At 40.4% G+C, this 26,992-nt stretch overlaps 1 protein-coding gene across 8 annotated transcripts in view; it reads left to right on the top strand.

The window, feature by feature from the left end:
• Positions 1–26,992, top strand: part of SYBU (syntabulin) — a 108,780-nt gene that overhangs the window by 35,227 nt on the left and 46,561 nt on the right. For 2 of the 8 annotated variants that reach the window (XM_072774269.1, XM_072774267.1), the window contains exons 2-4: positions 3,636–3,716; positions 5,430–5,631; positions 26,298–26,495. In XM_072774269.1, the coding sequence (XP_072630370.1) occupies positions 3,693–3,716; positions 5,430–5,631; positions 26,298–26,495 (424 nt within the window). In that variant the 5' untranslated portion in view covers positions 3,636–3,692. Of the gene's footprint in view, positions 1–3,165; positions 3,321–3,635; positions 3,717–3,877; positions 4,302–5,426; positions 5,632–26,297; positions 26,496–26,992 lie in introns of those variants that run through there. The other 6 variants (XM_072774266.1, XM_072774264.1, XM_072774268.1 and 3 more) reach the window with 5 other exon arrangements.

The following is a 26,992-nucleotide window of genomic DNA, read 5'->3' as shown; positions in this document are numbered from 1 at the left end:
GGACTGTGATGGGTCTGGTTGTATGGTGCATTCGTTTTCTCTTTGCAGTGCATGTCTATGTATTGTCTTTTCTGTTAAGTTTGCAGTCTGGGGAGGGGGTGGTGGCGGTTTCCTATCGATAAAAACCTGTCCTTCATCACATCTATTTCAGGGATTGGCCACATGTGCCTCACAGGATTTTTGTGAGGCTCAAATGAGATTACATATGTGAAAGAGCTCTGAAAATATAAAGTTTTGTGCAGATGAAAGATATCATTCATTTAATTATAAATTTTGCATTAACAAAGAATTAGATAATAGATCCCAAATTTGGGGGCATAATTACCTGTACGTACTCCTTTTCCCCCAATCTATAACACCCTGCCTCCCTTTCCTTCCGAGGCCCGGACAGGGATATTATTTATAATTTTGAAGGGTTTTAGCTTTCTAAAGCAGTTGATAGTCTCTAAAAAGCAGCATTACATTCATTTCTAAAGGAAAAACCACAAAATTACAAAACAACAAAATAAGTAAGTAGCAATGGAAAATGATGCATGAGAATATTTTAAAGCAGATGAAAGATGAATATAATATACTCGATTAGATTATATCTTTTTGATGGTATAATCCAAATCCTATAAGACATTATTCTTAATGACATGAGAAACACTTGAATGAAATTAAAGGGAGCATAGATATTATCATTTTTAAAACTTGCCTTTTAGAACAGCAGAAAAACAGGCTTGTGTTCCAAAAGTACAGAGCAAAGAGACGTTAGAACACTAAATCACCAGCCTTTCCTTCGGCAGGGTTGCTATGGTGACAGCAGGGCTACCGCACAGCCTCTCACTGCCTGCACTTCTGCAGTAAAAGCTTTCACTGAACACATGTTGGATTTTTAAGGCACACACCCCATCATCAAATACAAAGACATATTGGAAGTGGCTTTATGAGTCATTTGCAAAACAGAATTGTGCCTGTTTTCTTTATTCTGTATCGATGGGCTCCTTATGGGGTTATAAAATTCACTCATTCGTTCATTCGTTCATCAGACTGTTGTATATTGAGCACCTATTGCATGACGGGACCTGTACTAGGCACTGCCTATGACTCCTGGTGAAGACAGGCAAATAAGTGGGGAATTCGGAAACAAGATTATTAACAGCTCTCCCAGGGTACTTAAAAAACAAGTGTCCTGCATATATGTAAGGACTGACCTTGGAGGATCAGGGGAGGTTTCCTGGAAGACGCTGTCTCTAAAATGAAACTTAATGTATCTTTAGGAGTCGAAGAGGGTTAAGGAGAGTGAGATGCAAGAAATGCTCTAGACAAAAGAGACCAGCATGTGAACAGTCTAGAGGAAAGAGAAAGCATGATACTTCCAGAGAACTGAAAGTTCTACACTCTGAGTGTTAGTGTTATCCATGTGAATGTAAAGGCAGAGTAGCCAAGGGGTGGGGGTAGGTAAAGGAGAGAGGGTGGGTGGACGAGGAGTGGCAACACATGAGATCAGAGAGGTAAACAAGACCAGATCATAAAAGGCCTCTCTGCCACATCCAGGAGTTTAAATATTATTTGGAGGACAACTGAGAAGTCATTAATGCGTTTTAATGAAGAAACATAGCTTGATTTGGTCGTTCTGAAAGGCCTCGTGGAAAAATTTAAGAACTGGCAAGAAAGGAATAAAAGGCAAAATTGGAAGCAAGACAACTCCAGTTAGACCAACCACTGCTACAATAATCTGGGATGTTTGTGGTTTAGATTCTAAATGAAAATAGTAGAGTTGAACAGTGAGCAGAAGTAAGCAGATTCAAGATATTAGTACTGGAGTAGCATGGAGATGACTTGGTGGTTTCTGCCATGTGGGGGCCATGTGAGGGAGATGAAAAAGTCAAGAATGACTCTGAGGTTCTGACTGGGGCAACTCAGTGTGGGCTTTTCTACTCTTAGGCCCCCAGACTCAATTCTCAGTTCTCCGTAGGGAACTTAGAAGCACCTTTTGGTCTTAACAGTACATCCCTATGTCATAGTATGTATGTCCTTGAGCTCATAATTTTGGAAATAACATTGTAGGAATCATCCTGGACCATCAGTTTCCTGAAATCCTTATCTAGGACAGTGTGGGTATAGAAAGTATGAATTAGAAATCACCCCCTCCCTCCAGATAAAGGATTCTAAGATTACCAAGCTCACTGCTTAAGAAATCTAAGTAGGTTGAAAAGGCAGGAAGATGTATGGGATAAAATTTCTTTAGGGATTTAGGAAAAAGACAAATTGATTTTGCTAATCCTCTGATTTCAGGCTCTCTCTCAACTCACACTGCTTATTCCTAGATTTGAGATTTGAGGACCTCAGAAAAATGCTATTTGGAGGACAGACAAATGGGGATGGTGGTGGTTCATACACAATTTTCAAGGATTATAGTCCCCCCCTGTATAACACTGGGTATAAGGATCAGACTGCTTCCTGTCCACCTTGCTGCTAAAAATATCCTCCAATTCTGAATGAAGGGCATCTAAGTCATCATTTTTGTTGAGTTCCATCACTAGATAAGATTATAGCGAGTGTTCATAAGAAGGCCCATGAACTAGCTGTTGATTTCTATTTTAAGTCCTCCGTTGGACAGGGTTTTGAGCTTTTTTGAACAAATTTGAATGCCTCACAAATGCTTTTTCTGCCTGTCAGGTAAGAGGCCTCAGGAAATATTGAAGGGGTGACCTGGAAATATTGAAGGGGTGACTTAATGGCCCTTTGTAAAATTCTGTTCAATAAAGTGGGTACAGCTGTTCTGTTTTCCCCATGTAATCCTCACAGCTTCCCTTAAGGTAGATACCATTATCCCTCAGTTTCCGAACTTTGCGGTGACGCTCAGCTGGGAGGGAGCTGGGTGCTGCGGCGCAGCCGGTTTCCGACCGAGTTCAGGTGGGGCGTCCTCCCCTGGCCCCGGGCCGGGGGCTCCTTCCAGGCGCCGCGGGGCGGAGACGGGGAGGAGGCGGCCCTGCTGGCGCTTAAAGCAGCGCGGCTTCCCCGAGCCCTCGGAGGCGGCCTGCGGCTCGTTCCCGGCCCTTCTGCCCCCCCCCCCCCCCGCCCCCCGAGATCCCTGAACAGACGCTGTGTCAGTCCTGCGGCACCGGCGTGGCTGGGGCCGGGCGCAGGGGGCCCCGCCCCGCCCCGCCCCGCCGCTCCCGGCCGAGGTGGTTGTGGGCAGCCGCGTGTTGACCTAGAGCCGAGGTGGCAGGGAGGGGCCGCGAGGGAAAAACTTTCTCCATTTTGGCCCTCGGTGATGTCGCAGCTTTCTCCGCTCTCCTCCCGGACGGGCACCCCTTGCAGCCGGACCCCAGGTGCCAAAGGGGGGGGGGGGTCGGGCGCCTCCCGGCCGCAGGTGCGGGGCCGCGGCCTGCCCGCTGGGGGTCGGGCGCGCCGAGGGGGGCGGCGGGGGCGGCCGGGACCGGCCCCCGGGGTCGGGCAGGTGAGGGAGGAGGCGGGGAGGCGGCGGCGGCGGCGGCGGCGGCGGCACCACGTGTCCGGCCGGGGCGGGGCGGGGCGGGGCGGCGGGGCGCGCCCTCGGAGCCCCGCGCACGGCGGCCGCGGCGTGTGGGACCCGCAGCCCGAAGCCGGCGCCGGCTCAGCGCAGCGTCCTCGCCCCGTGCCCGCAGGTGCCTCCTCCTGGACGGCGGCCGCGGCGGCGCGGGGACCCGGCGGGCGGCAGAGCGATGGGACCCCTTCGGGAGACCAAGGTAAGGAGGGCACGTCGCGGGGACGGGCGGCAGCCTCCGCGGGCGCGGGAGACGCAGAGGGAAGGTGGGGCCGCGGGGCAGTGGGCGAGCCAGGTGAGCCGGGGGGGGGGGGCACCGGGCGGGGGCGGGGACGCTGGGAGGGCAGAGGGGCATCCGCCCAGGTGCTGCGACCGGGAGATGGCACAGCAGGAAAAGATTGGAGGGGTTGACGTGTGGACGTGACGATTAAAAGATCGACTTTGGAGGGTTAATCCCGTCTCCTGAAATTGGGGATTTGGGGTCCAGCTCCCAAATGATGTCTGGAGTGTGATGAGACTAGGAAGGATCTGGTGACAGCAGCAGGGTCCCCAGCGTGTCCGCAGCCCAGCATCGGTTCAGGGTCCGCAGTGTGCCGAGAGTGGGTGACGTGGGATACCTGCTGGGTGACTGACGCGCAGCACAAACCCGGAGGCTGGGTGCGGCTTTCGCCCTGGATGCGGTGGTGCCTGAGCGACCTCAGGAGTTCCCCGCGGCCGAGGCTTTCCCCTCGGTCCCTGCGCGGTGCAGACCTCCCCGAGGTGTTGACTTTGGCAGCGACCCTGCCTGGTAAGCCGCGGGGAAATGGGCGGGAGGTCATGTTTCCAAATACTGTTTGTTACCCAATCCAAAGGCCTTTTTGGATTGCAGAGGTTGGAGGGAGCGGTGAGTTTTTTGCGAAGAGCTCCTCCTAGGAATCCATTTTAATAAGGCAGGGAGGTGGTGACCCCGAAAAACACTGGGCTTAAGGCTCATTCTACATCTAGACGATATGCCTCCTTGCATAAGCTTTTAGACTCAGTTTCCTCATCTGTAAATGGGGATTTAAGTTGGGGTTGTAAAGATCAAATGCGATAACGGTTGGGAAAGCACTTTAAAAATTGGAAAACCTTGCCAAGATAATACTTTTTATGCAGTTTTAAAACCAAGCCATCGCCCTCTGTGTTTAATTCTGTGTTTTTTAAGGCGAGAGAGAGAGAAAACACTCTTCTCCTGGGTGTCCTGTAAGGAAAACAAAAGCTAAACATGATGTTAAAGGTGGAGCCATCTTACAGGGTATTGGATTTTTGTTTGCTTTTCTGTTGGCAAAAAGCCTTGTGTACCAGGATATTAATGAATAATTAAGATCCTGGCCGGAAGAGGAGGGATTTGAAAGATAAGTCTGCATGATCTATCGGGAAAGAATTGTTCCAGGTATATAGGGACTGCTCTGTGAGCAGACTGGAAAGCAGAAATCAAATTGTCACAGCTAATTCAGGGAAAGCAAAATGGAAGTCTAGAGGAAATCAAGTAACAAGCTGGAGTGTACTGTGAGTAATAAAGAACCTTTGAGAGAAGTAGAAGCTTGAATGTGATAGAAAAACCCAGAGTGGGAAGGTGAGTTAGGAATCGCATGGGTGAATGGAATGGCTTTTCTGCTAATGGGTGGAAGAGTGTGTGTGTGTGTGTGTGTGTGTGTATGCATGCACGCGCATCATGCACACACACCTATTCTCAAGTATGCTCTTCAGTAGATTGGAAAGATCAGCTCAGTGGCAGAGTTTTGGTGCTCATTTAAGCAGCTGAGATAAGGACTGCTCTATGAAGATTCAATATTCAGAAATGTGATTTCATAGACAGCCCAGAAGAAACAAACAAGAGTTAAGAGGGGGAAACAAGTTTCCTATTGTTTTCTTTTTAATGTCCAATTTTGAGAAGGAGCAGAGAGTGCAGCATCATGAGAAGGAGATTTCCCGAAGCCGAATTCCCCGTTTGATTCTTCGGCCCCATCTGCCCCAGCAACAGCACAAAGTGTCCCCAGCCTCTGAGTCTCCCTTCTCTGAGGAAGAGAGCAGAGAGTTCAACGCCAGCAGCTCTGGGCGCTCAGCGAGGACCATTAGCAGCAATAGCTTCTGCTCAGGTATAGTACCCATGGAAGCCACACACAATCAAGAAGTGTGTGCTCTGCTGGTGCATTGTGAATGGGCTGGAGTGTGCCCCTTAGAGCCTACATCTACACTTCTGTTATCAGGATGAATTGTCCTAGGTTGCACCTTTTTTGACCACTTTTGACCTTCACATACAGCAGGTTCATTTGGTTCAACCCTAATGGAAATTTGCACCTGTTTTAGATGTTCTTCTAGTTTATAATTTACTACATGACCTCTAAGTTTTGTTCCTATGACTCTAAAAAACTATTCCTTCAATAAATCTGGGAAATGTATTAGCTTGCGTTTTTATACAAGCAACCTTTCTAAGCCTGCGCACATCTGATTATAGAATCCCCAAAGATGAAACAACTCCTAATAGATGAGGTCAGGGTCAAGGAGGTTTATGTCCCAGGGCCGGCCTGACCTTGTAGTTTAGAGGGAAAAAACATGAGCTTTGTAATCTGCCAGACCTGAGACAGAATCCTTGACCTTTGCAGCATTTTAGAAGCTGAATAACCTTGGGTAGGTTGCTTAACCTCCGTAAGCCTCAGTTATTACATCTGTAAAATGGAATCATCACCTACCTTATAGAGCTGCTGTAAGGTTGAATGACCTGAAAGTACTCCCTAGTACAGTGCCTGGCTGATAGAAATGCTTAGTAAATGATGGTTCTTAAAAAGATGAACTAGGGATGTCAGTTTGAGCACATGATTTAGGAAGTTTCCTTACAGTTGTGAACACATTTGGTAAAGGCACAAATCTCTTCAGAGCTCCTGATGATCACTTAACAGAACCTGTTATGACCCATGAAAGGACATGACTTTGAACAACTTGCATTCTTTGGAAAGTATCAGAAAATTGGATGAAATTTAAAAGAGTGACTGTCTTGTGAGTAATGAAGAATGTCTCATAGTGGATATTCTTTAGAGCTTATTTAGGGAAAATGTAATTAGGAGGTTAGCACAGGTATGAGAAGGGACATGTGAATCAAGATGCCGTGATTAATGCCCCATTTTAGCAGGTTCCGATATTCCATTATTTTTGTATCCAGTATGTTTTTCAGGGTTCCTTTAAGTGCAGCTTTGGATTTCTTAACGTAATTTCATGAAATCTATCCCATGTGTAAATTGTACATTGGAAATACTATGCTGCCATTTTTTTTTTTTTCTCTGTAAAGCCTCAGACTCTCTCTTGATTCTGGAAAAAAAAAATTCTATCAAAATATATTTTAGAGCTTGTTTCTTGCCATTTGGTTTATATGAATCTAGCTTAAAATGAAGACCCACTGATGGTTGTTTGATACTCTTGCAAGGAGAAAACACAAAGATACCTAAAACCTGGAAACATGTTTGCAGAAGGCAATGCTGCTTGCTTTAACTCCATTTTGGAGCTCAGGCATTGTTTTGTCAGAGTGTGGGTGAACCCAGGGGATATCATTTCAAACTGACACTTTGTTTACATAACTCCATTACACATTTATCCCTGATATCTTCTCTAATATGGACTTCAGGGTGAGTAGTGTTGGGGGAAAAAAAAAAAAAAAAGGATGGTTGAAACAAAAGAAAAACTCTACATATGTTTTAGAAAATACATTAGGCAAACCAATACAATTACTAATTTTGGTTATGACTCACTCTCTCCAAGACCTATTCCTGGATGATTTCTCCTTCCCAGGAGACCCATCTCCCACTAAGGCCATAATGCTGTACATGAAAATCGAAAGCAGGTATTGATCCTTCCGCCATTAAGTAGCTGAGAATTGAGTGAAAGAAGCATCTAATTATGGGCATCTATAAACCGGTCTTTCCATCTTTGGCCTTGCATCCTGCCTCCGGGTAGGATTCCCTCTCTTCTTAGGCCTCATCTTTCTGTGTCGGTGCTTCCCTAAGGTTTGGGTCCATCCCTTTGATTCTCTGCCTTCCTTTCCTCCGATATGCCCCTACCCCACAACAGCTTTGAGTGCTGCGCTGACGAAAATTGACGGGAGCCCCCTTTAGGGGCGTGTTAATGATGCTTTAGGAGGTCAGTTGGTGGATGGGAAATAAATGGGTTTGGTTCTATGGGGAGCATTAAAGCTACAGGCATTGAGGTAGAGAATGTAAAACATGTCTACCAGCAGGGGGAAATAGCTGGTTTTAATCCAGCCACTTTAACACTGAGGCCAGAATGTGTGTTGGCTGCTTAATCATGGCATTTAAGTTACAGACCAAGGTACATGCAAATGTGAAAAATGCCATCCTCTGCTAGGATTAACCTAAACTAATTTAGAGGTGTCTGTTGCTGCTGCAGCTTCATAACCTTATGGTGATCATTCTGTTTTAGCTTGTGTTCTTTAAAAATCATCACATTCACCAATGTGAAAGGGGACATGCAGAGTTAGGGGGATCCCTGTAATTTGAAAACTACATTTTCAGAACTGCAAACTGGACTGTTTCCCCAAATTTGTGTCAAAGGCATTAATTGTGAAGAGCATCATATGTTCTAAGATATTCGGTTTTTTAAAAAAGGATGTGGTGAGTTTACATGAAATTAAATTTACCTAATACAAAGAATTATCCTTTATTTTGAGAGTCTGGCTTCCCTATCCTTTATATATTACATAAGGAATATATATATATATGTGTGTATATATATGCACACACATATACAATATGATATATATACATATATACATATACAATACATATATACACATACATATTTATATAAATATGTTGCATTTATTTATACATATTTATATATTATATCCTATCCTTTATATATTACATATTTATGTTTTTCATAATGTTATATTTTATTATAACAAAAGTCATGATGGTGGATGGTGGTTAAACTTGAGCAAAATAAATGACAACTAACTGTATGTTGGTGTGTTTTCCACATCTACCTTATGTTTTTCTTTTAATTTTACTGATCTGTGAAATTAATAGACCAGAAAGCATGTATTTTCAAAGTGACCTGTCCATTTTTGCCTACTCTCTCTATTCCTTCCCCCACTCTACTGCCTTCCCCTTATCTTCCCAAGGGAGTCTTGACAAGGAACATTTAATGACTTGATATTCTATATGCTAATTTGTATGTTGTATCTATCTCATTTCAGAGAGGAGTTGTGTGTGACCTTTTGCAATTCATTTGGGGTGTATCCCCAAAGAGCGTTTCTTTTAATAGCTTCTTATTAACAGAATTTCTTGGAAGATATGCATATATTTTGTTCACTTCATCAGCACGTACGTTTTGCACTCCCATATCATTCTCCTGATGAGTCTGTTCTTTACAGTTTGTTTTTAGTCTTAGTCACTGTGACCTTAATTGGGTACAGTTAAGTTTATGTGATATTGGAGGCCAGGCCCGATTTTGTGTGCATGGCAAGCAAAATATATATTCGTAGTAATATTAGCTGAAGTTTAAAAAAAAGAATTCAGAAGGAAGTACAGGTAATAGTCAGTAGAAAGAAAATATCTGCTTTCATGTCCCCTCTTTTTTTTTTTTAAGATTTATTCATGTATTTGAGAGAGAGAGAAGGAGGAAGGGTACAGGGAAAGAGAGAGAGAATCTCAAGCAGACTCCATGCTGCATGCAGAGCCCAATACATGTGGGCTCAACCCCACATCTCCGAGATCGGGACCTGAGCTGAAATCAAAGAGTTGAACACTTAAATGACTGAGCCACCCAGGCGTCCCCCCTCTTTTATTTTTAAATAGTTTTTTTAATCCAGTGGTTTGGCATGACATCACCCCATTTTCTGTCCCCCCACCCCACTGCAACTTGTTTCATCGTAACGTGCCCATGAATTGATAAAACTCACCTTTGTGATTTGTGTCTCGGGTGTGACCCATTGAATCTAGGCCTCTGACAATTTTCCTCCCCTTTCTTCATTGGTAGTGAATTCTGTTTGTCACCCTACTGTGGCTCCAGCCACTCTTGGAAAAGCCCCTGACACGGGTAAGTCAGCCAGTCACCTCCATCAGTCACCTGATGTGGTTAGCAGCATGCTGTGCATTCCTCCTTGCTTAGTTGTGGTAATAATTACCCCTTGCAGCTGGAAGGCAGATGAATCTCTGGGTTTTATTCTAGTTCTCCTGGGGGTGCCTTGTAAGCATGGCAGGTAGAACAAATTATGTGTAGAGAACCCTGGTTGTTTTATGGGAGACCATTGATTTCTTGAAGTTATTTCCATGTTGTGAATATACACACATAGATACGTAGGCAAGTTTGTGATTTCACCTGTTAAAAACATGTGCCAGGTCTGTACACTAAATGGTCAGAATCCAGGATTCTTTGCAGTTGAGTCCTGAGTAAGGTGTTTGTGGAGAGTATTTTGGATTTTACAGTGGCTGGGAAGAAATCCTTCTTTGAGCGCCAGTGACCTAGAGGTAATCATTGCTGCTGTTTGTGGGAAGGACAATTAAGGCAAATTACAACCTGATGAGTGCCCTGCTATGACATGACAGTACCTCCAGAAATTTGCCAGGCTTTGTCAAACAGAAATATTTCTGCTTTGCTTTTGTCCAGTTGAGGAAACTTGGCATCTGGATAGAGTAAACCTTTGAACCCAATAATCAGGATGGAGGTGACTGCTTCAACTGAAGTGAGCTATAATACTGAATTACATTAAAATTGAATGACTGCCAACCTGCTGTGACGAAAAAAAACAAAGACCCTAAGACTTTAGTATCATTTTAATGATTAGGGGACCCAGGCACTATTGCATAATAGAGATTTCAAGTGCTTAGCTGCCTCAGCTGCAGAAATAAGTATCTAAAGATATAGGTTACAAAAAAATAAAAAATAAATAAAGATATAGGTTACAAATGAAGGGTACCTGGGCAGTATTTCTTTGAGGATATAGTGACTGCAGTTAGGAGGGCAAGAGCAAAATTTTTTTTTGCCATCTAATAAAAGAAATACATAGCAGTAGGGACAATGAATGGTAATCATGATGAAATTGCACCGTGCCTAAGAGCAAATTATGGTTCTTAACATGAAAATCTTTTATGTACTAAAATACTAACATTCTTCTAAAACAATGTTTTAGAACAATGAGAAACAATGAATTGTTTCTCAATTTCAGAGAATGGTTTTGTCTACTTTTGAATCCTCAGGAAAACTTGTTTAATACTTGGGGCTTTGGCCCCACCCTAACATATTATCACACAATGGGAGGACCCAGGAATCTGTTGTGTGGTTGTTGGTTTTTTTTTTTTTTTTTTTTTTTTTTTGGCTTTCCAGATGACTCTTATACCTCATGAAGTCTGAGGTTCAGTCCTTTGTGGTCTGTGTGGGTTTGGGAATTTTGGATGAGGGATGTGAGGAGCCTACCCCAGTGGCTTCACAAAATGAAGAAAGATCAAAGATGACAGAACTGATGGCCAGACACACTAAACTCATGGCATGCGGCAAGAAAAATGCCTCTGCATTCCCTGGAAATGATAGCTTCTCACTCTGTTTTTACAATTCCCGTGTCATTAGTCTTAGCATTAATATTCCTTATATCTACATTATTGGTGTAACTTGTGTCCAAATAGTAGACAGGTACAGGGGGAGGAGAAAGCATTTTCTTCCTTTATTTTCCCAAATAGTCCTCTCTAGATTTACCATCTCTAGCATACTTCTAACTCTTTTGCATTTACTTTCTTTGGTATTAGGATGATTCGGGATATACTGAAAGTAGGTATACTGGGTACACTGTTGGTGAATACCCAGTGGATTCATTGAAAGAGAAAAAGAGAAACTAACCTAGGAGTAACAGGATATTCACCATTTTTTGCAAGATTCCACAAAAAAATGTAGTATCCAGTAAGCATTTATTAAATGCCTACTGAGGATCAGAATTGTGCTGAAGCAATGATAATGAATAAAACACAGAGAATGAAAAATCAATTACTGCCTTAACCCTGGTGCCAGAAAATAAGTGGGATAACACATCTTTAGATAGAATTCTCACACAACTACCTTTACTCACTTGTTTTGTTTCCCTGTCCCCTTTGCCTACACCCACTCTACACACACTTCCTCCTTATAATTTGAGTTTCTTGCTCCATTTATTATCCACATTGGTCTCACATTTCATAAACCCAAGGACTCAAAGAAGTAACGTTAATTAGTGCAGTGCAGTGGATAAACTGACACCAAGAGCCTTGGCATCACAGACCTGAGTTAAAAGCACAAAATGAGATTGAAAGGTGGGCCAGGTCAGATCAGGAAAGGTTTTATATGCTGTGCTAACCTGATTCATGAGATCAAGGATCTATACAGAAACTAGAATAGTAGTATAGAGAGTGGGGCCACCTGAACAGATGACAATAAAGGGGACTCTAGAACTGGACAGCATGTGCCTCTTCTAACGATATTCAAAATTCTAAAAATTCAGGTATTTGACTAACTGCTAGCTCAGTTCCATGCATAAACAGCTGAATGTGGCTCATGGGCTGCCATTTTATAATTCCTAAAGATACTGCAGTCATGGAAGGGTTTTCAGCAGGAAAGAATTATGACTAGATTTATGATTTAGAAAAATCTTTCTGATTATGTGTTGGTCAGTAGATGGAAGGAAGCAGGAATGATGGTAAGGAGCCTGCCTGGTTTGAAGGCCATTGTGGCAGTCTAGTTAAAGACTGATAACATGATATATAAGAGGATTTGGGGGCTAAAACATGTGGGTCGTAGTTGCCAATTGCAAGTGGAAGGGGCAGGAAAGTGTTATATCTCATTTTCCTCTGGATGAACACAAATGGAGCAGCAGGACTGGGGAGGACAATGAGTCAGGTTAACAAATTCAGATGAACCATTGTTGCATTTGAGATAAAGGGAAAGATCTGGAGCTCCAAAGAGAAGTCAGAGATGTTGGTAGCTGAAGTCCATGGAGTTGATAGTATGCCTTACCTGAGGGCAGGGCATGGAGAAAGATGAGAGGCCTAAGGCCAGATCTCTGAGGTAAAGCAAGAGTAGACAAAAAAAAAAAAAAAAAAAAGGAAATTAAGGCAACCAAGGAAGAGTTCAGAGAGGAAGGAGGAGAGCCTGGGCTGACAGTGTCTCTAATTCTAATGGAAGAGTTTTGAGAAGAAACTAGTCAGCAGTTTCTGATGTCACAGTGAAATTAAGGAAGGGGTGCACTAAAAAGTGTTCAAGGATAAATGCACTAGGTTATCAGTGTTCTTAGACAGAAATAATTCCAGAAGATCATGGAGATGGATCCAAACTGCATCAGGCCAAGATATGAATGGAAGGTGACAAATAGAGTGTAGACAACTTTTTAAAACAAGTTTAACTGGCATAGGAAAGAGTAAATAGAATAAAAAGAAGTGTTGCATTTGTAGTAAAGACAGTGTTTATCAAATAACCGGCATTTTGATAAGTTTTCTAGGCTGAGGGGAAATAGACAAAAACACACAGGGAGATATATATATATATATATATGTATGTATTAATAATTATTAATGCGAGCGCGAGAGAGACACAGAGATGGATTGAGAGAGAACAGAAAAGTATTAACTTTGTAATAAGACTGGGGGTGAACCCGAGAAGACATGTTAGGAAGAAAAGAAAGGCTGGATGTGAATATAGGTAAGTATATTTACAGGTCAGAGTAGGTAGCAGAAGGATACATTCCACATTAGGGTTTCCTCTGTCATACCACATGACCAAGCTGGTTTTTAAATCTGTTGAGTTACCTCAACAACTTTGTACCTTATGCTATGCTCACAGGTGTCCCTATGCATCATCCTATTGACTCTGTTCCCTGTGCTGTATCTTTTATTCCTGTGACTTATTCATTTCATAACTGGCAACCTCTGGTTCCCACTCCCCTTCACCTATTTTTCCCTTCTCTTTCCCCTTGTCTCCCCTCTGGCCACAATGTTCTCTATATTTGTAGGTCTGAATGACTGCTCTCCCTCTTTTTAGGGAGCCCGAACCAAGCTTCCCAGTGCATACCAGTGCTCTGCATATAGCCTCATCCAACACTCACCCCCTCTCCCTTCAGAAACTCATCCTATAGGCTTTTTCCTGCTCAGTGTGAATTTTCCTGGGCCTTCCTTTTTCCTGGCTGGCTCAGTCTTTATCCTGTCTTTTGTGTGGGTGCCCTTACAGTTAGCCTTCCCCACAGACACTAACCTAACCCTCAGAATTCTTGAGTCCATGGACCCTAATGCTAATTATTGTATTTTTTAAACTCAGAAGTAAAAATATGCAAACACATTGAGTGGATGTAATCACATTTATAGGTTTTATTTTGTTTTGCTTTTTGCCAAAGTGAGATCATGCTGTATTGATTGGTGATCCTTTCTATTTATTTGTTAAGTGAATATTTATTGAACATCTGTTGTGGGCAAGGCACTATCCCAGAAGCTGATCTAGAGTGATGGACAGAGTTACTGACAGAACTCTTGCCGTCCAGGAATGTGTATCCAGGCAGTACCTGTACCTGTCATTGCTTGTCAGCACAGAGAAGTCCCCTCATTCATTGTCATGACACCACATATCCCACTCTAGAGAGGGCTATCATTTATTCAGTCATTCTTCTGTAGATGGGCGTTTTGTCCGTGGGGCTAACCTTCAAAATTTGGAATGTATTTTATGAATATCACTGGAAGTAGACTGTTATATGAGCATAATTCTCTTCTTTCTCTGTTCCAAAGTAAATACCGTGATACACATATATCATCTAAAACAATTTTTTTTCAAATAGAAAAAACTCAAATGTAGCAATTGCAGGAACTCTAAGAGTATTGTTTTTTCCATAACTTTCTTCCATTTGTATCCCTTACTCCTTCTTGACTATCACTATGTTCAGATTTTCAATGTGAGAAAAATAGAAGGGAAAAATCTTTACATTGCTACAAGACAGCTAACTATAATTCAGGTGTTCATAGAGTGGCTTGGAGTATCCTTGTTATAAAGTTTTCAAGAGATTATAAGATAACTTCTTGGTCTGTGTGTCTGGCTCTCTCTTCTCTTTCCTTCTGATCCTTCCAGTTCTCCTTCCATCTCCCTCTCTCCAACTTCTCCCACCAAGGAACCTTAAAAAAATAAATAACCGAGTCTTTAAGAAGGCATAGCCTAGAAACTGCAAATAAACTTTTATTGCTAAGGAGAGGGAAGGTCAGATGTATTAGTAATATGCCTATTTTGGAAAGATCATAACCCTACAAAGGACCTGGCAAAAGAAATGGAAGCCTGAGGGGCAGATTCCTTCCCCACACCCCTCGTCAGATGCACCTGTCTTAGGGCAGTGACATAGCCACCCTGGTTCCTCAGTTTCCACACCAGCTACTCCCTCACCAGAACTCCATAGATTCATTCCTCACACTACATTAACTATGTAGTTGGACCAAGATGTTTTCCTCTCCAAATTTCTTCTCCTCTGGCTGCTCACACAAATCAAACAACTTGCTGCTTGGAAAAAACCAAGTAGAGTCAGGCCTTTGTTTCCAGTACAGCTCGAGTCCTATGAAGAAATGGAGACTTGCCTCCTTTTGCTTCGTCTTCCTCTCCTGCCTAGGGCTGCACCAGAATGACGTATGAGAGCACTCGAAGCTCCAAAATAGCTCAGAAATCCTGGGAATGTTTACATGTGAGACAATTATTTTGTCTCCAAGAAACCAGAGAGACATTCATTAAATAATTACTCCACTCTCCATTTTTATAGATGTAGGTGACAAGTCTTGGTGGAAGTGCTTCATTTGCATTCCTTCCCCAGCTCATTTTCATCAGCTCACACATGCACTTGCTTGAGTATACACATCCTTAAAAGCAAATAAGCTGCTTTGACTCCTCATCTCCTTGTGCCTGCCATCATAATTCTCTGCTTCTCTTCACAGCAGAACTCCATGATTTGCCCTTGTCAAGTGTGTGGGTGACCATGCTGGCAGATCTTTCTCTCTTCTGCCCTCATTTTCCTTGACTTCTCAGAAGCACTCAACACAATTGAACAAACCTTTCCCTTAGGGAGGATTTTCCTCCTTAGCTTCTGTGGTCCCAATCCTCTGAAGTTCCTCCTGCCTCTCTAGTCACTCCTTGGGCATCATTGCTGGCTCCCCTGTCTCCCTGTCCTCATAGTGTCACAATGCCCTCTTCTCCTCCTGCCCTCCCCAAGGGTATCCATCTTTAAATTTCTCACCTGTAGGTTGGTGATGTTCCCAGCCTGTCCGCTTAGCTTCAGTCTCTCATATACAGCTGCCTACTTGATATCTTCAAGGTCATGGTTAATTTGTGCTTCAAATTTAACATATCAAAAACAGATATATATATTTTTTTTTTTAAAGAAAGAGAGCATGAGGTAGGGAAAGGACAGAGAGAGAGAGAGAAAATCTCAAGGAGACTCCACCCTCAGCACAGAGCCTGATACAGGGCTTGATCTTATAACCCTGAGATCATGACCTGAGCCGAAATCAAGAATCGGACACTTAACTGACTGAGATACTCAGGTGCCCCTCAGAAACAGAATTCTTGGTTTCAGCCCCTACACACTCATAAACCCATTTTTCTCTCACTCAGATATGACCACCATGTACCTGTTGCTTATGTGAAAAACTTTGAAGACATCTTTGATCTCTCCCTATTTTTCATTATCATGAGTTAAATACTTTGGATTATTTTTCCCAAAATATTCCAAATCCATCTACTCTCTTCAAAATTTTCCCTGCTACCACCTAGTCAAACCACTGTCATCTCTGATTTCCACCAGGGCCAGGGCCTTCACACATTTATTTGCTTCAGCTCATTCATTCCTAAACCACAGCATAGTGGTTAAGAAGGAGGCTTTGGACTTAGCCTGTTTGGATTCTTATCATGGTTCTACCACTTACTGACTACAACTTCAGGCTGGTGGCATAAATGCTAGTACTAGTTTTATATGCCCTCTGCAAAGCAGGATGATACTAGTGCCTGTCTCCAAGGGATATTAGACTGTTAATTAAGACTTGTATTAAGTGTTTCGAACATGCCAGGTACTTAGTAGGCACTCTGCAGGTATTAGCCAGGTATATTATAATTACTACAGGGTGTCCTCCACAAGCCAAATTGTTGTCATCTGCTTAATGCATATTATGGCTTCCATCGCATTTAACATAAATTTGGGGTTCCTGGTCTATGGTCCTGTGCTCCTGTGCATGCTCAGGCTATTGCGTCCCTTCAGTCTTTCATCAGCCTTCTCTCCCTCTCAACCTGCCCAACCTCCTTCCAGTTTCCTTGGTGCACAAACTCCATTGTTGTTCCCTCCACCTGGAGTTCTTTCCCCTTCCTTTTCCATGATCATTTTTTTTTTTTGTCTCAGCTAGAATGACCTCTTCAGGGCCTTCCATGACAACATGTCAAATGACATAACTTCCCACCCACCCCACCTATTTAGTCTGTATGATATCACACAATTTGTTTCATTAACAGTACATCACAATCAAATATCTTCTCTATGTAATTATTTTTTTTACTGTCTCTTTCCACCACTAGAACATAAACTTCTTCATGACAAGGCTCTTAGAGAGTCTTGATCATCATAACATCACTAATATCTAGAAGGCTACCTGGCACATAATAGGAAATCAGTAGCTATTTGTGGAAAGACTTGGATGGGTAGATGGATGGGTGAGTGGATGGGTAGGTGGATGGACGAATGGATAGGATTCTTGAACTTTAGCATTGACTATTGTATTGGGTAGTGTCACATTGAATAATACTGAAGCAAAGTCACTTGTGAATTCCCACTCCAAAAAGATGCTAAAATTAGGTAAAGGATGAGAAGTTCAAATTTTCCTGTTCCAAACCTAGAATGCAAAATTATCTGAATGGCAAACATTATATGGTTACTGTGTTGAAGCAAGAATATTGGAAAACTAGAACCAGCTAGAATTTCTTGCCTCAAATTTTTGTGGCCTGTTTATTATGGGATGGCTTCTTTCTAACAGCTTCCTTTTGTCTGTTTTTAATTTGGGCCTTCCCAGAATTGCTGCTGTTTCCTCTTGGAACAAACATAGGTAGAAAAATTTAGAAAGAAACTAGCCTTTAGTGGTGGAAAAAAGCAAGGACTTTAGAGGCAGGCAAACCTGAGTTTGAATCTTGAGTCCCTTACTTGGTAGCAGTGTGACTGTGGAATCTTTAACCTCTCTAGCCTCATTTGTCCTACCTATAAAATATTATTAAAAATCAGTGTTATAAAAAAAATCAGTGTTATGTGATAGCTACTTAATAAATATCACTTTTTGTGTCTTATCTCCATCCTTTCAGTGCATTTGAATGGTTTGTGGTAAGAATTTCACAGGGTTCAGATTAACCATGAGTTTAGGCTATGACATTTTATGTCTCCATCAGACTGTCTTGAGAAATGACAGTATTGCTGGCACAGGAAGAGTACAAACACCCATAGCAGTGTTTGGCACATAGTAGGTAATAAATATTTGTTGGATGGATGAATTAAATAGTCTCGGTCATTCGTGACAATCAGCTAGATTTCCCTGTAGTTTAAAGTAGTGTTTCCTTAGAATAGCAGTGATTTTGTCCTCCATATGATGCAACTGAACATTGAACAGCATCGAGCCATAATGGAATGTTTCAAGACATTATGGCAAAACCACATTTTCTTCTGCCTGATGTTATTTTTAAGTACATCTTCTGGAATTGTTTAGTTCAGCATTTTGGAAAACAAATGAGCTCTGCGATCTAATTCAAAAATGAACCAGAAGTTGTAGAAATGTTTCTTGGACTTTGAAGAAATATTTTATTTGTAATCTTTAGAACCTAGTGTTTTATTCTTGTATGTAATTGGTACAAGGATGTTGAAGTAGAGACTTGGTCATCATAATTGCCACCAGAAGTTTGATAACAGTGGTTGGTAGGCACTTCAATTAAATATCAGGAAATTATGTAATACACACACACGCACACACACACACACTTTGGGCAATCTTAATCCTTTAAGATGTGGATTTTAAATGTATATATACACAAAAGCATATATATATTCACTTTGCAAAAATTATTCATTGCTTTCAAAATTTTGTCAAAAAAGCATTGCAAAGTAATGTGGAAAGAATAGATTTCCTAAAATTTTTCTTAAATGATAATAATAAAGTTAACATCTAACCTCACACTGCATTTTAAAATGAGCTCTAAGTGGATTACATTTGAATGAAAAATTAAACTAAATATCTAGAAGAAAGTATAAGTAAATATTTGATTGATTTTGGAGTGAAGAAGGATATTCTAAGTATTAAAAGATTGGAAGAAATCGCAAAGGAAAATATGGAGAGATTTGACAACTAAAAAGAGAAAGAGGTTTGAATGTTAAAACATAATAAATTAAAAACAAACAATAAACTCAATGAAATACAACAAAGGGCTAATGCTTTTCATAAATAAGGATTCCTTACAGATCCATAAGAAATCCTAACAGTTAGTAGAAAAAGTCAAACTAATAATTCATAGAATTGTAAAAAGGGCCAGCAAACATATGAAAGACATTGTGCCTCACTAAATTAAATATGTGCAAACTAAAACATCAAAAACAAATTATTCATTATTTACTTGGCAAAAATATAAACCAATAGTATTCAATAATGGTGGCATTTTTATAAGTGGGATACTCCGATTCAATAATGAGAATTTAAGTTGTCTCAAAATTCTTTGAAGGCTTAGTAATTCCACTTTGGATGTACATTCCATGAGATAATAAAAAAAATTGACCAAAGATTTATTTATTTATTTATTTTAGAGAGAGGGAGAGAAATTGCATGCCTGTGAGAAGGAAGAGGGGCAAAAGGAGAGGGAGGGGGAGAGAATCTTAAGCAGGCTTCATGCCCAGCATGTGAACCCAACATGGGCTCCATCTCACAACCCTGAGATCATGACCTGAGCTTAAACCAAGGGTTGGGCACTTAACTGACAGAGCCACCCAGGTGGCCCGAAAGATTTATTTTCATAATGTGTTATTAAAGCAATTTCAATAATAGTGACAAAATTGGAAATAACCTAAAAACCGCTGCAAATGGAATTGATTTTTTAAGTGATATGTTTATATCTATTTTAAATAATTACTTGTTTAAAATAATGTTTTTTTGAGAAATTAAATAAAACATTTGGGACTTTTAAAAACATATTTAAAAACAGAATATTACAATGAGTCCCCATATACTTTGCTTATCTACTTTGTCCAGATTAATAGCAAAATATTGTCACGTTTGTTACACATATTCCGTTTTTCTTTTTTTTACTTTGCTGAAGCATTTTATAGGCAAATCTCCAGACCTCATGTCATTTCATCATGCCTACATATGCACCTCAGCATGCATTTCTTTAAAAAACGGACATTTTCTTACATAATCATAGTGCTATTTTCATTACTAAACAATTAACATAATTCTTTAGTATGATAGAGAACATTGAAATAGCATCAGTTGTCTTAAAGGTATCTGTTAGCTTCCTTATAGCATTTAACCTGGAGGCCAGCAAACTTTTTCTGTAAAGAACAAAATAGTAAATATTTATGACTTTGCTAGCCAGATGATCTGTGGCACAATTATTCAACTCTGCCATTGTAGCTTGAAAGCCACAGTAGACAATATCTAAAGGATTCAGCATGGCTGTGTTCCAATAACATTCTATTTACAAAAGCAGGCAGCAAGCAGAATTCGCCTGCGGGTTGCAGCTTGCCAGCCCCTGATTTGACTCATTACTCTCTGTTCTCCATATATTTTATATGGTGGACAATAGCTTTAAAGCTTTGTTAGATGCAGGGGAAATTTTCAGAGCAAGAACACCTCATGGGGAATGCTGTGTGTTTATCTGGCATCCCTTCAGAAGGTAGATAATGTCTGTTTGCCCAACATTGGTGATGCTAAAAATGGGTACAGATGGGCAAGTCCTGATCCTTTCACTGTAAATTCTCCATCAGACTATTGTCTGATGGTTTCATCCGTTATGTGTGTTATTTAAATCAATTATTTCATTAGAAATAATTACAAAATAGGGCAGCCTGGGTGGCTCAGTTGTTTAGCGCCGCCTTCAAGTCCAGGGCCTGATCCTGAAGTCCCAGGACCGAGTCCCATGTCAGGCTCCCTGCATGGAGCCTGCTTCTCCCTCTGCCTGTGTCTCTGCGCCTCTCTCTCTCTCTCTCTGTGTGTGTGTGTGTGTGTGTGTGTGTGTGTGTGTCTCTCATGAATAAATAAATAAAACCTTAAAAATAAAAAGAAATAATTACAAAATAGTAACTTTCTGTTTCAATCATTTCATCTATTTTCATTAACCAGATGCTTCTCTAAGGAAGGACTTCCCAGTATCAATGAGGGATTTCAGTTATACTGAAATATAGTTTGTATAGAAATGGTTTTTAAATCAGGATTTATGCTAGTTTGTTCTTTCCTTCTAATTGCGAAATTTCAATACAAAAAATTGGTCCCTGGGTCACTGCCAATGATTTCTAGTAGGTTGGGATTCTTTTAGGTGGAAAGGATCTTACTTTCTCTCTTTAGTTTTATTTTTTTATATGACTATGCACTCACAGAAATTTTGTTTGTGTATCCAATGGCTATCAGTCAATTGCATTAATTATTTGTTCTTTCTGATGCTCAGATTATTCCATTTTTGACCAGTGTGGGCCTTTTTGTATCAGCACCTGTCTTTAATAGCTTCTTTCTTTATAGCCTAACAAGTTCCAGGGGAAAGTGTTCAGAAATCAGAATAATGAAACTGAATATACTATATGTTGAAACAAAGCAAAAAGAAAAAGCAAGTGAGCAAGTAAACCATACGCATAATTAAAAGATCAATAAGAAATAGACCAAATTGTTCAGTATTTCTACAGGGTACAACAGTTATAGGAAACTTTTCTGTTTATTTTTACTTTCCTTCTGTGTACTCTTCTGCATCTTATCTAGATTCTCTGCATTAAGAATTATTGCTTTTATAATGTCAAAGTTTAAGTTAAAATTTTAACAACCCCAACAGATTTCCTTTAATTTATCAAATTCCTTTAGTAAATTTAAAATAAGACACAAACTATTTTAGAAGATACTTACACCTTTTTCCAGAATTATAAGTAGACCAGTTGTGCAATTATTAACCATATCCCATATTCTCAAAGAGCTTGTAATGTAAAGAGAGAGGAAAAATAGATTTAAAAACATTTTTTTTAACAACCTCCAGGCTACAAAATTATAATAGATGCCTGTTTCTCCCATCTGTCCTTACAGACCTTAACATTTTTTTCCCCCCTAAACAACGATTTGGAAACTATTTAGTAGGTACGTTTCTTAACAGCACTCTGGGTGGATCATGACTTCTGGGACTTCTGGATCTGTGAGGATTCTTTGTATATGCTTAATCCTGTATGCTGACAGATTCCAAGCAAACGAACAGCAGGAACAAAATGACCTATTCCTTAGCATAGATCAAAGAAGAAATGTGAATTAGTCTCCTTCCCTACAGATGGTGATCAAAAGTAGCCTTGATAAGGGTCACTTTTACCCCTGTTCCACCAGGAACCATCCTGGGCCCATTTAAGTGAGATTTAAAATTATTGACCCCAGAAGGAAGTCATCCTATATTTTCAGATGGATCACAATGTGTAAACATGAAACGTGGTCCTGTTTTATGTTTTTTTTAAATGAAGTTATATTTACCATAAATAATGAAGAAGTATAAGAGCTCAATTATGGAAAAAAAGAGCTCAATTATGTAGAGTGTGTGTGTATGTGTATATGTGTTCGTGTGTGTATATATATATATATATATATATACACACACACACACACACGCACACATTTATATAAAAACTCCTCCCTCCCCAGAGACTGACAATCTTCTACATGCTCTTCCTAAAGGCTTGCAGTAAAGCTTTCCTATGCCAAGACCAGGCTGAAATGTTTTTGTTTTTCTCAGGCATTTTTCTGGAAATTTGAAACACTCCACACGTTTTGGATAGGTCATTCAGGATTTCTGTCATTTCCTGCCTTGAAATAGTTTCCTCATGGTGTTGTACTAGAATTTTTTGTCATTGATAATTTCGTTGTACTAACACAACTAATAAAAGCCATAATTGTAAATATTGCGGTTATAAACCCATGGGTTCCAAAGGACAAATTTAGCTAGTAGCAGCAGGAAAACAGAGGGCATACTCGAAGGGTTTAACCAAAGTGGGTTTAATAAATAAATCTCTGTAATATGTGCTTGATCCACATGTAGTTTGGCACAGAGTAAGATTAGACATGAATAACCAAGAGTATCAACTTGACTTCAGTCTTAGAATCTCGGAGTAAATGTCAACGGAGAATATTTTACATACAATTTTGGGAAGGAGTATTACTTTCACCTGGACTAGCAATCTGCTTCCAACTCTGACCCTGCAGTTACAGAGGAGGAGGAAGAGAAAGGAAGGGGAAGGAAAGGAGAAAAGGAGTCTTAAATTAAGACTTGTTGAAAAAAGAACCACCTTTTCAGTGCTGCACAGAGAAAAATACCTCAGGTGTCACAGGCTAGCGGATGACTCCCTGGTACATGAACCTTTGTTGCCTTTGCTCAGGTCTTCCTTTTGCATACCTGAAAGTCTGTTCCCTCTAATAGGAAAAATAATGGCTGTGGGTGGGGGCATGGGGTAAATGGGTGATGGGCATTAAGGAGGGCACATGGTGAGATGAACACTGGGTGTTCATTCATACTATATGTTGGTGAATTGAATTTAAATAAAATTTTTGAAAAGGAAAATCAATGACCCCGCCCTTTCCAAAACTATTTTCCTTTGTTAGTGTTGATCTCATCAGACATAACAAGAGAATATCCCAAACTTTTCTGGTAAGTTACCGATTTTCTTACGTATGGATTTGCCTTAACAGGCTTGCTGGTTTATAGGAATGTTGTTTAAGTGATATTTACCCAACTCCTTTTGCTGATTTATGAGGGCCATTGATATGGGGGCTGGGTATAATGCCGGTAGGCTGGTTCGGTGCCAACACTTTGTTTAACCAATGAAAGATCATGTCTGTATTCCCATTATTTCTCCCTCAATATGAAGCACAGTACTAGACAGTTAAGAAATGTTGGGTGAACACTAGTTTCTGTAGTGATTCTGATGCTGTACGAGGTACCTATAGTTAAAGATTTATTTAGGTCTTCATCTTCTCAATCCCTTCCCCTGGAGATACTAACTGTAAATTTTGATGACACATTCCAGGTAAAAAAAAGTTGCCACTGCCTTCCTTAAACTGCCACTATTCTAAATAATTTCAGGTCCCGATATTTTTTTAATTTAATTTATTTATTCATGAGAGACGCAGGGAGACAACCAGAGACATAGGCAGAAGGAAAAAGAGGCTCCCTGCGGGCAGCCTGATGGGACTTAATCCCAGGTCCAAAGGCAGACAGACACTCAACAACTGAGCCACCCAGATGCCCCTCAGGTCCCAATTTCTAACCAGACCCTAGCACTTAATTCTTGACATCATTAGCACTGAAAATATGGCTTATACGTAATCCTTATTTAACTTGGGCAAAATGATAATAGAACCAAGAAAACATTTTTTATTTACATAAATTATAATCTTGACAGTGTTACTCAATACTGGAAATTGTTTGATTTTGTCCCCTTGAGTCTGAGCATTTTCCAAAAAAAAAAAAATTTTTGCTTTTTAGTTTAGTGAATCTGAAGCATGGGTTTTTATTTATCGGGGCCATCTCTCTTTAAAAAGAAGTAATTTATGGAAGTGACTCATAAGGAAATAATTTTAAAGGCAATGGGTAATTTCGAATGATTAGACTTCATTTGCTTGGGTTTATCTGCTTTGGGATCAGAATCAAGAAGGAGGACCTCCTGAAGCAATGTGCAGGCCTGTTGAGCCTTGTAAAAGTGCTGGAATCCATTTGAGTAATTAGCAGCTTTGCACCTTTAGGCAGGAGCTGGGATTTCTTTTGATGGAAGCATGGGACATGCTAATGTCAGAGAAAGGCACGGCCAGTACGTGATGAAAGAGCTGAGCAGTAGCAGCCAGGAGGGGCTCGCATCACTGTCATTCATGGCCAAAGTTTCTTCCGGAGTTTGGTAAAAAACAAGGCACTTGTAAAAGAGCAGCAAAGGCAGAAGGCATGAACAGTGCACTAAAATCCACTCACTTCCAGAAATGGACCATTGAGGTCCTGTGTATACTAATATGTCCAAAAGTTTAAAAAAAAAAAAAAAGATTGCGAGAAATGATTCATTTTACCAGTGCCAAGTTCACTTTGTTCCAGAAACTGGGCTATTTCATAATAAAATCTGAAATAAAAGCCAAAAATGAAGCGAAAGCAGTGATATCTTAGATAAATTCTAGTCATCTTAATTCAGGCAACCAATATATTTTATTGATGCCTAGTTCTGTTTCTGTCTTGATTAAAGATGTGAAAATTTAAGAGAGCCTTTCACAGGGGGCAAATTATTTTTGTTCCTTTAATATTCATAAAAGCATAATAGTCCTAAAGTTGTTAGTACTAAAAGTCTCTATCGTTTTTTGTTTTTTTGTTTTTTTGTCTAATGAGTTACTAAAGTAGCTCTGCCATCAAAATACTTAGTAATGAATATTTACCACTAATTGGCTATTTGGACATACTTTTAAGTAATATTGATTTACTTTAAATTCCCATACAGTTCTCCTCATCAAAGTATAAATGAATTAACCAACCATCATAAATATTTAATAATTATGGAAAGCATTTATAGGAGTCAGCAGTATGGCTTACCTGTTTGCCCGATAAGCATCTACACAGGTCACTTCATATATTACACATATTATTAGCTTACAGTAATGATCCTAGTAATAATCTACAACTTGAAAGTTAAGGGGTGTTTTGTCTTTTTTTGTTTTTTTAAGATTTTATTTATTTACTCATGAGAGACACAGAGATAGAGGCAGAGACACAGGCAAAGGGAGAAGCAGGCTCCATGCAGGGAGCCCAATGTGGGACTCAACCCCGGGACTCCAGGATCACACCCTGGGCAGAAAGCAGACACTAAACCACTGAGCCACCCAGGGATTCCCTTAAGGGGTGTTTCAAATTTGTGTATCATTTTCATTTTACCAGTTTATCCCAGGTAACAAGATATTGGATTGATATATTTTGGGATGGGTATGGTATGTATGCTAATAAAATGGGTGGGATCACATTTGTTCTGTCCCCTTGAACTCCAAAACCCAGATCTCTTACCTATTCTATTAAATTTGATTAACCAGTTGATAGGCCAAGTGTTCAAAAACTGGGTGTGGTCAATAATACTCAAGTAAATTTTTTGCTTATACAAACAACTCTGAAGAGTTGCAATGCCCCTGAGTTGCTGTAGTGAACTTTTTATTACTAACCGCATCAAAAAAAAATCTATGGACAGGTTTGACCCAAAATACACTACCTGTGTTAAAATGGACAAACCTTTAAGCATTGACAACGTAAATGTTACAGAAATATTTATGGTCCAAAAAGCTTAGAAGATTTTGCCTTAAAATATGATTTATGATAGCTGATGTTTTCTTAACATAATTGGCCAAAATATGGAAAATAAAAGGAGAGGCATCCACAGAAGTTAACCCAGGTCCTCATAAGCAGAGTACATGTGTGTGAGTGCACGTGTGTATGGCTCACTGAATGGCTTCTCTTTGCCATCATTGATTTCCTCCTCCTGATTAAACACTTATTGATTCCTATTTTCCAGATGACACAGGCTGTCCCAGTAGCCAGTCAGTGTCTCCAGTGAAGACACCCTCAGATACTGGAAACAGCCCTGTTGGCTTTTGCCCTGGAAGTGATGAAGACTTTTCCAGGAAGAAATGCACAATTGGAATGGTTGGTGAAGGAAGCATCCAGTCATCTCGATATAAGAAGGAACCAAAGTCAGGCCTTGTAAAGCCAGGTAAATGCACTTACTCTTCATTTTGTTTATCCATTCACAGATGATGGACTTTTGTGTTGTTTCTGCCTCTTGGCTATTATGAATTATGATGCTATGAGCATCTATGGAAAAGTTTTTTGTGAATATGCTTTCAGTTCTCTTGGATATATGCCTAGGAAAGAGATGGCTGAGTCATATGGTAACCATTTTGAACTGTTTGAGGAAGTGCCAGGCTTTTCCAAAATGACTGTACCATTTTACATTCCCATCAGCAATGTATGAGGGTTCCACTTTCTCCACATCCTTGTTGACTGTTGTTATTGGGTTTTTTTTTTAATTATACCCATTCTCGTGGGTGTGAAGTAGTATTTCATAGTGCTTTTTTTTTTTTTTTTTACAAGATTTTACTTGAGAGACTGCATCTGTGGATGCAAACAGGGGGAGGGGCAGAGGGAGAGGGAGAAGCAGGCTCCCCCTGGGATCATGACCTGAGCCAAAGTCAGCCACTTAACCTACTG

The sequence above is a fragment of the Canis lupus genome, chromosome 14 (assembly GCF_048164855.1).
Source record: "Canis lupus baileyi chromosome 14, mCanLup2.hap1, whole genome shotgun sequence".
NCBI lineage: Eukaryota > Metazoa > Chordata > Mammalia > Carnivora > Canidae > Canis > Canis lupus.
This window is presented reverse-complemented; position numbering and strand designations above follow the sequence as displayed.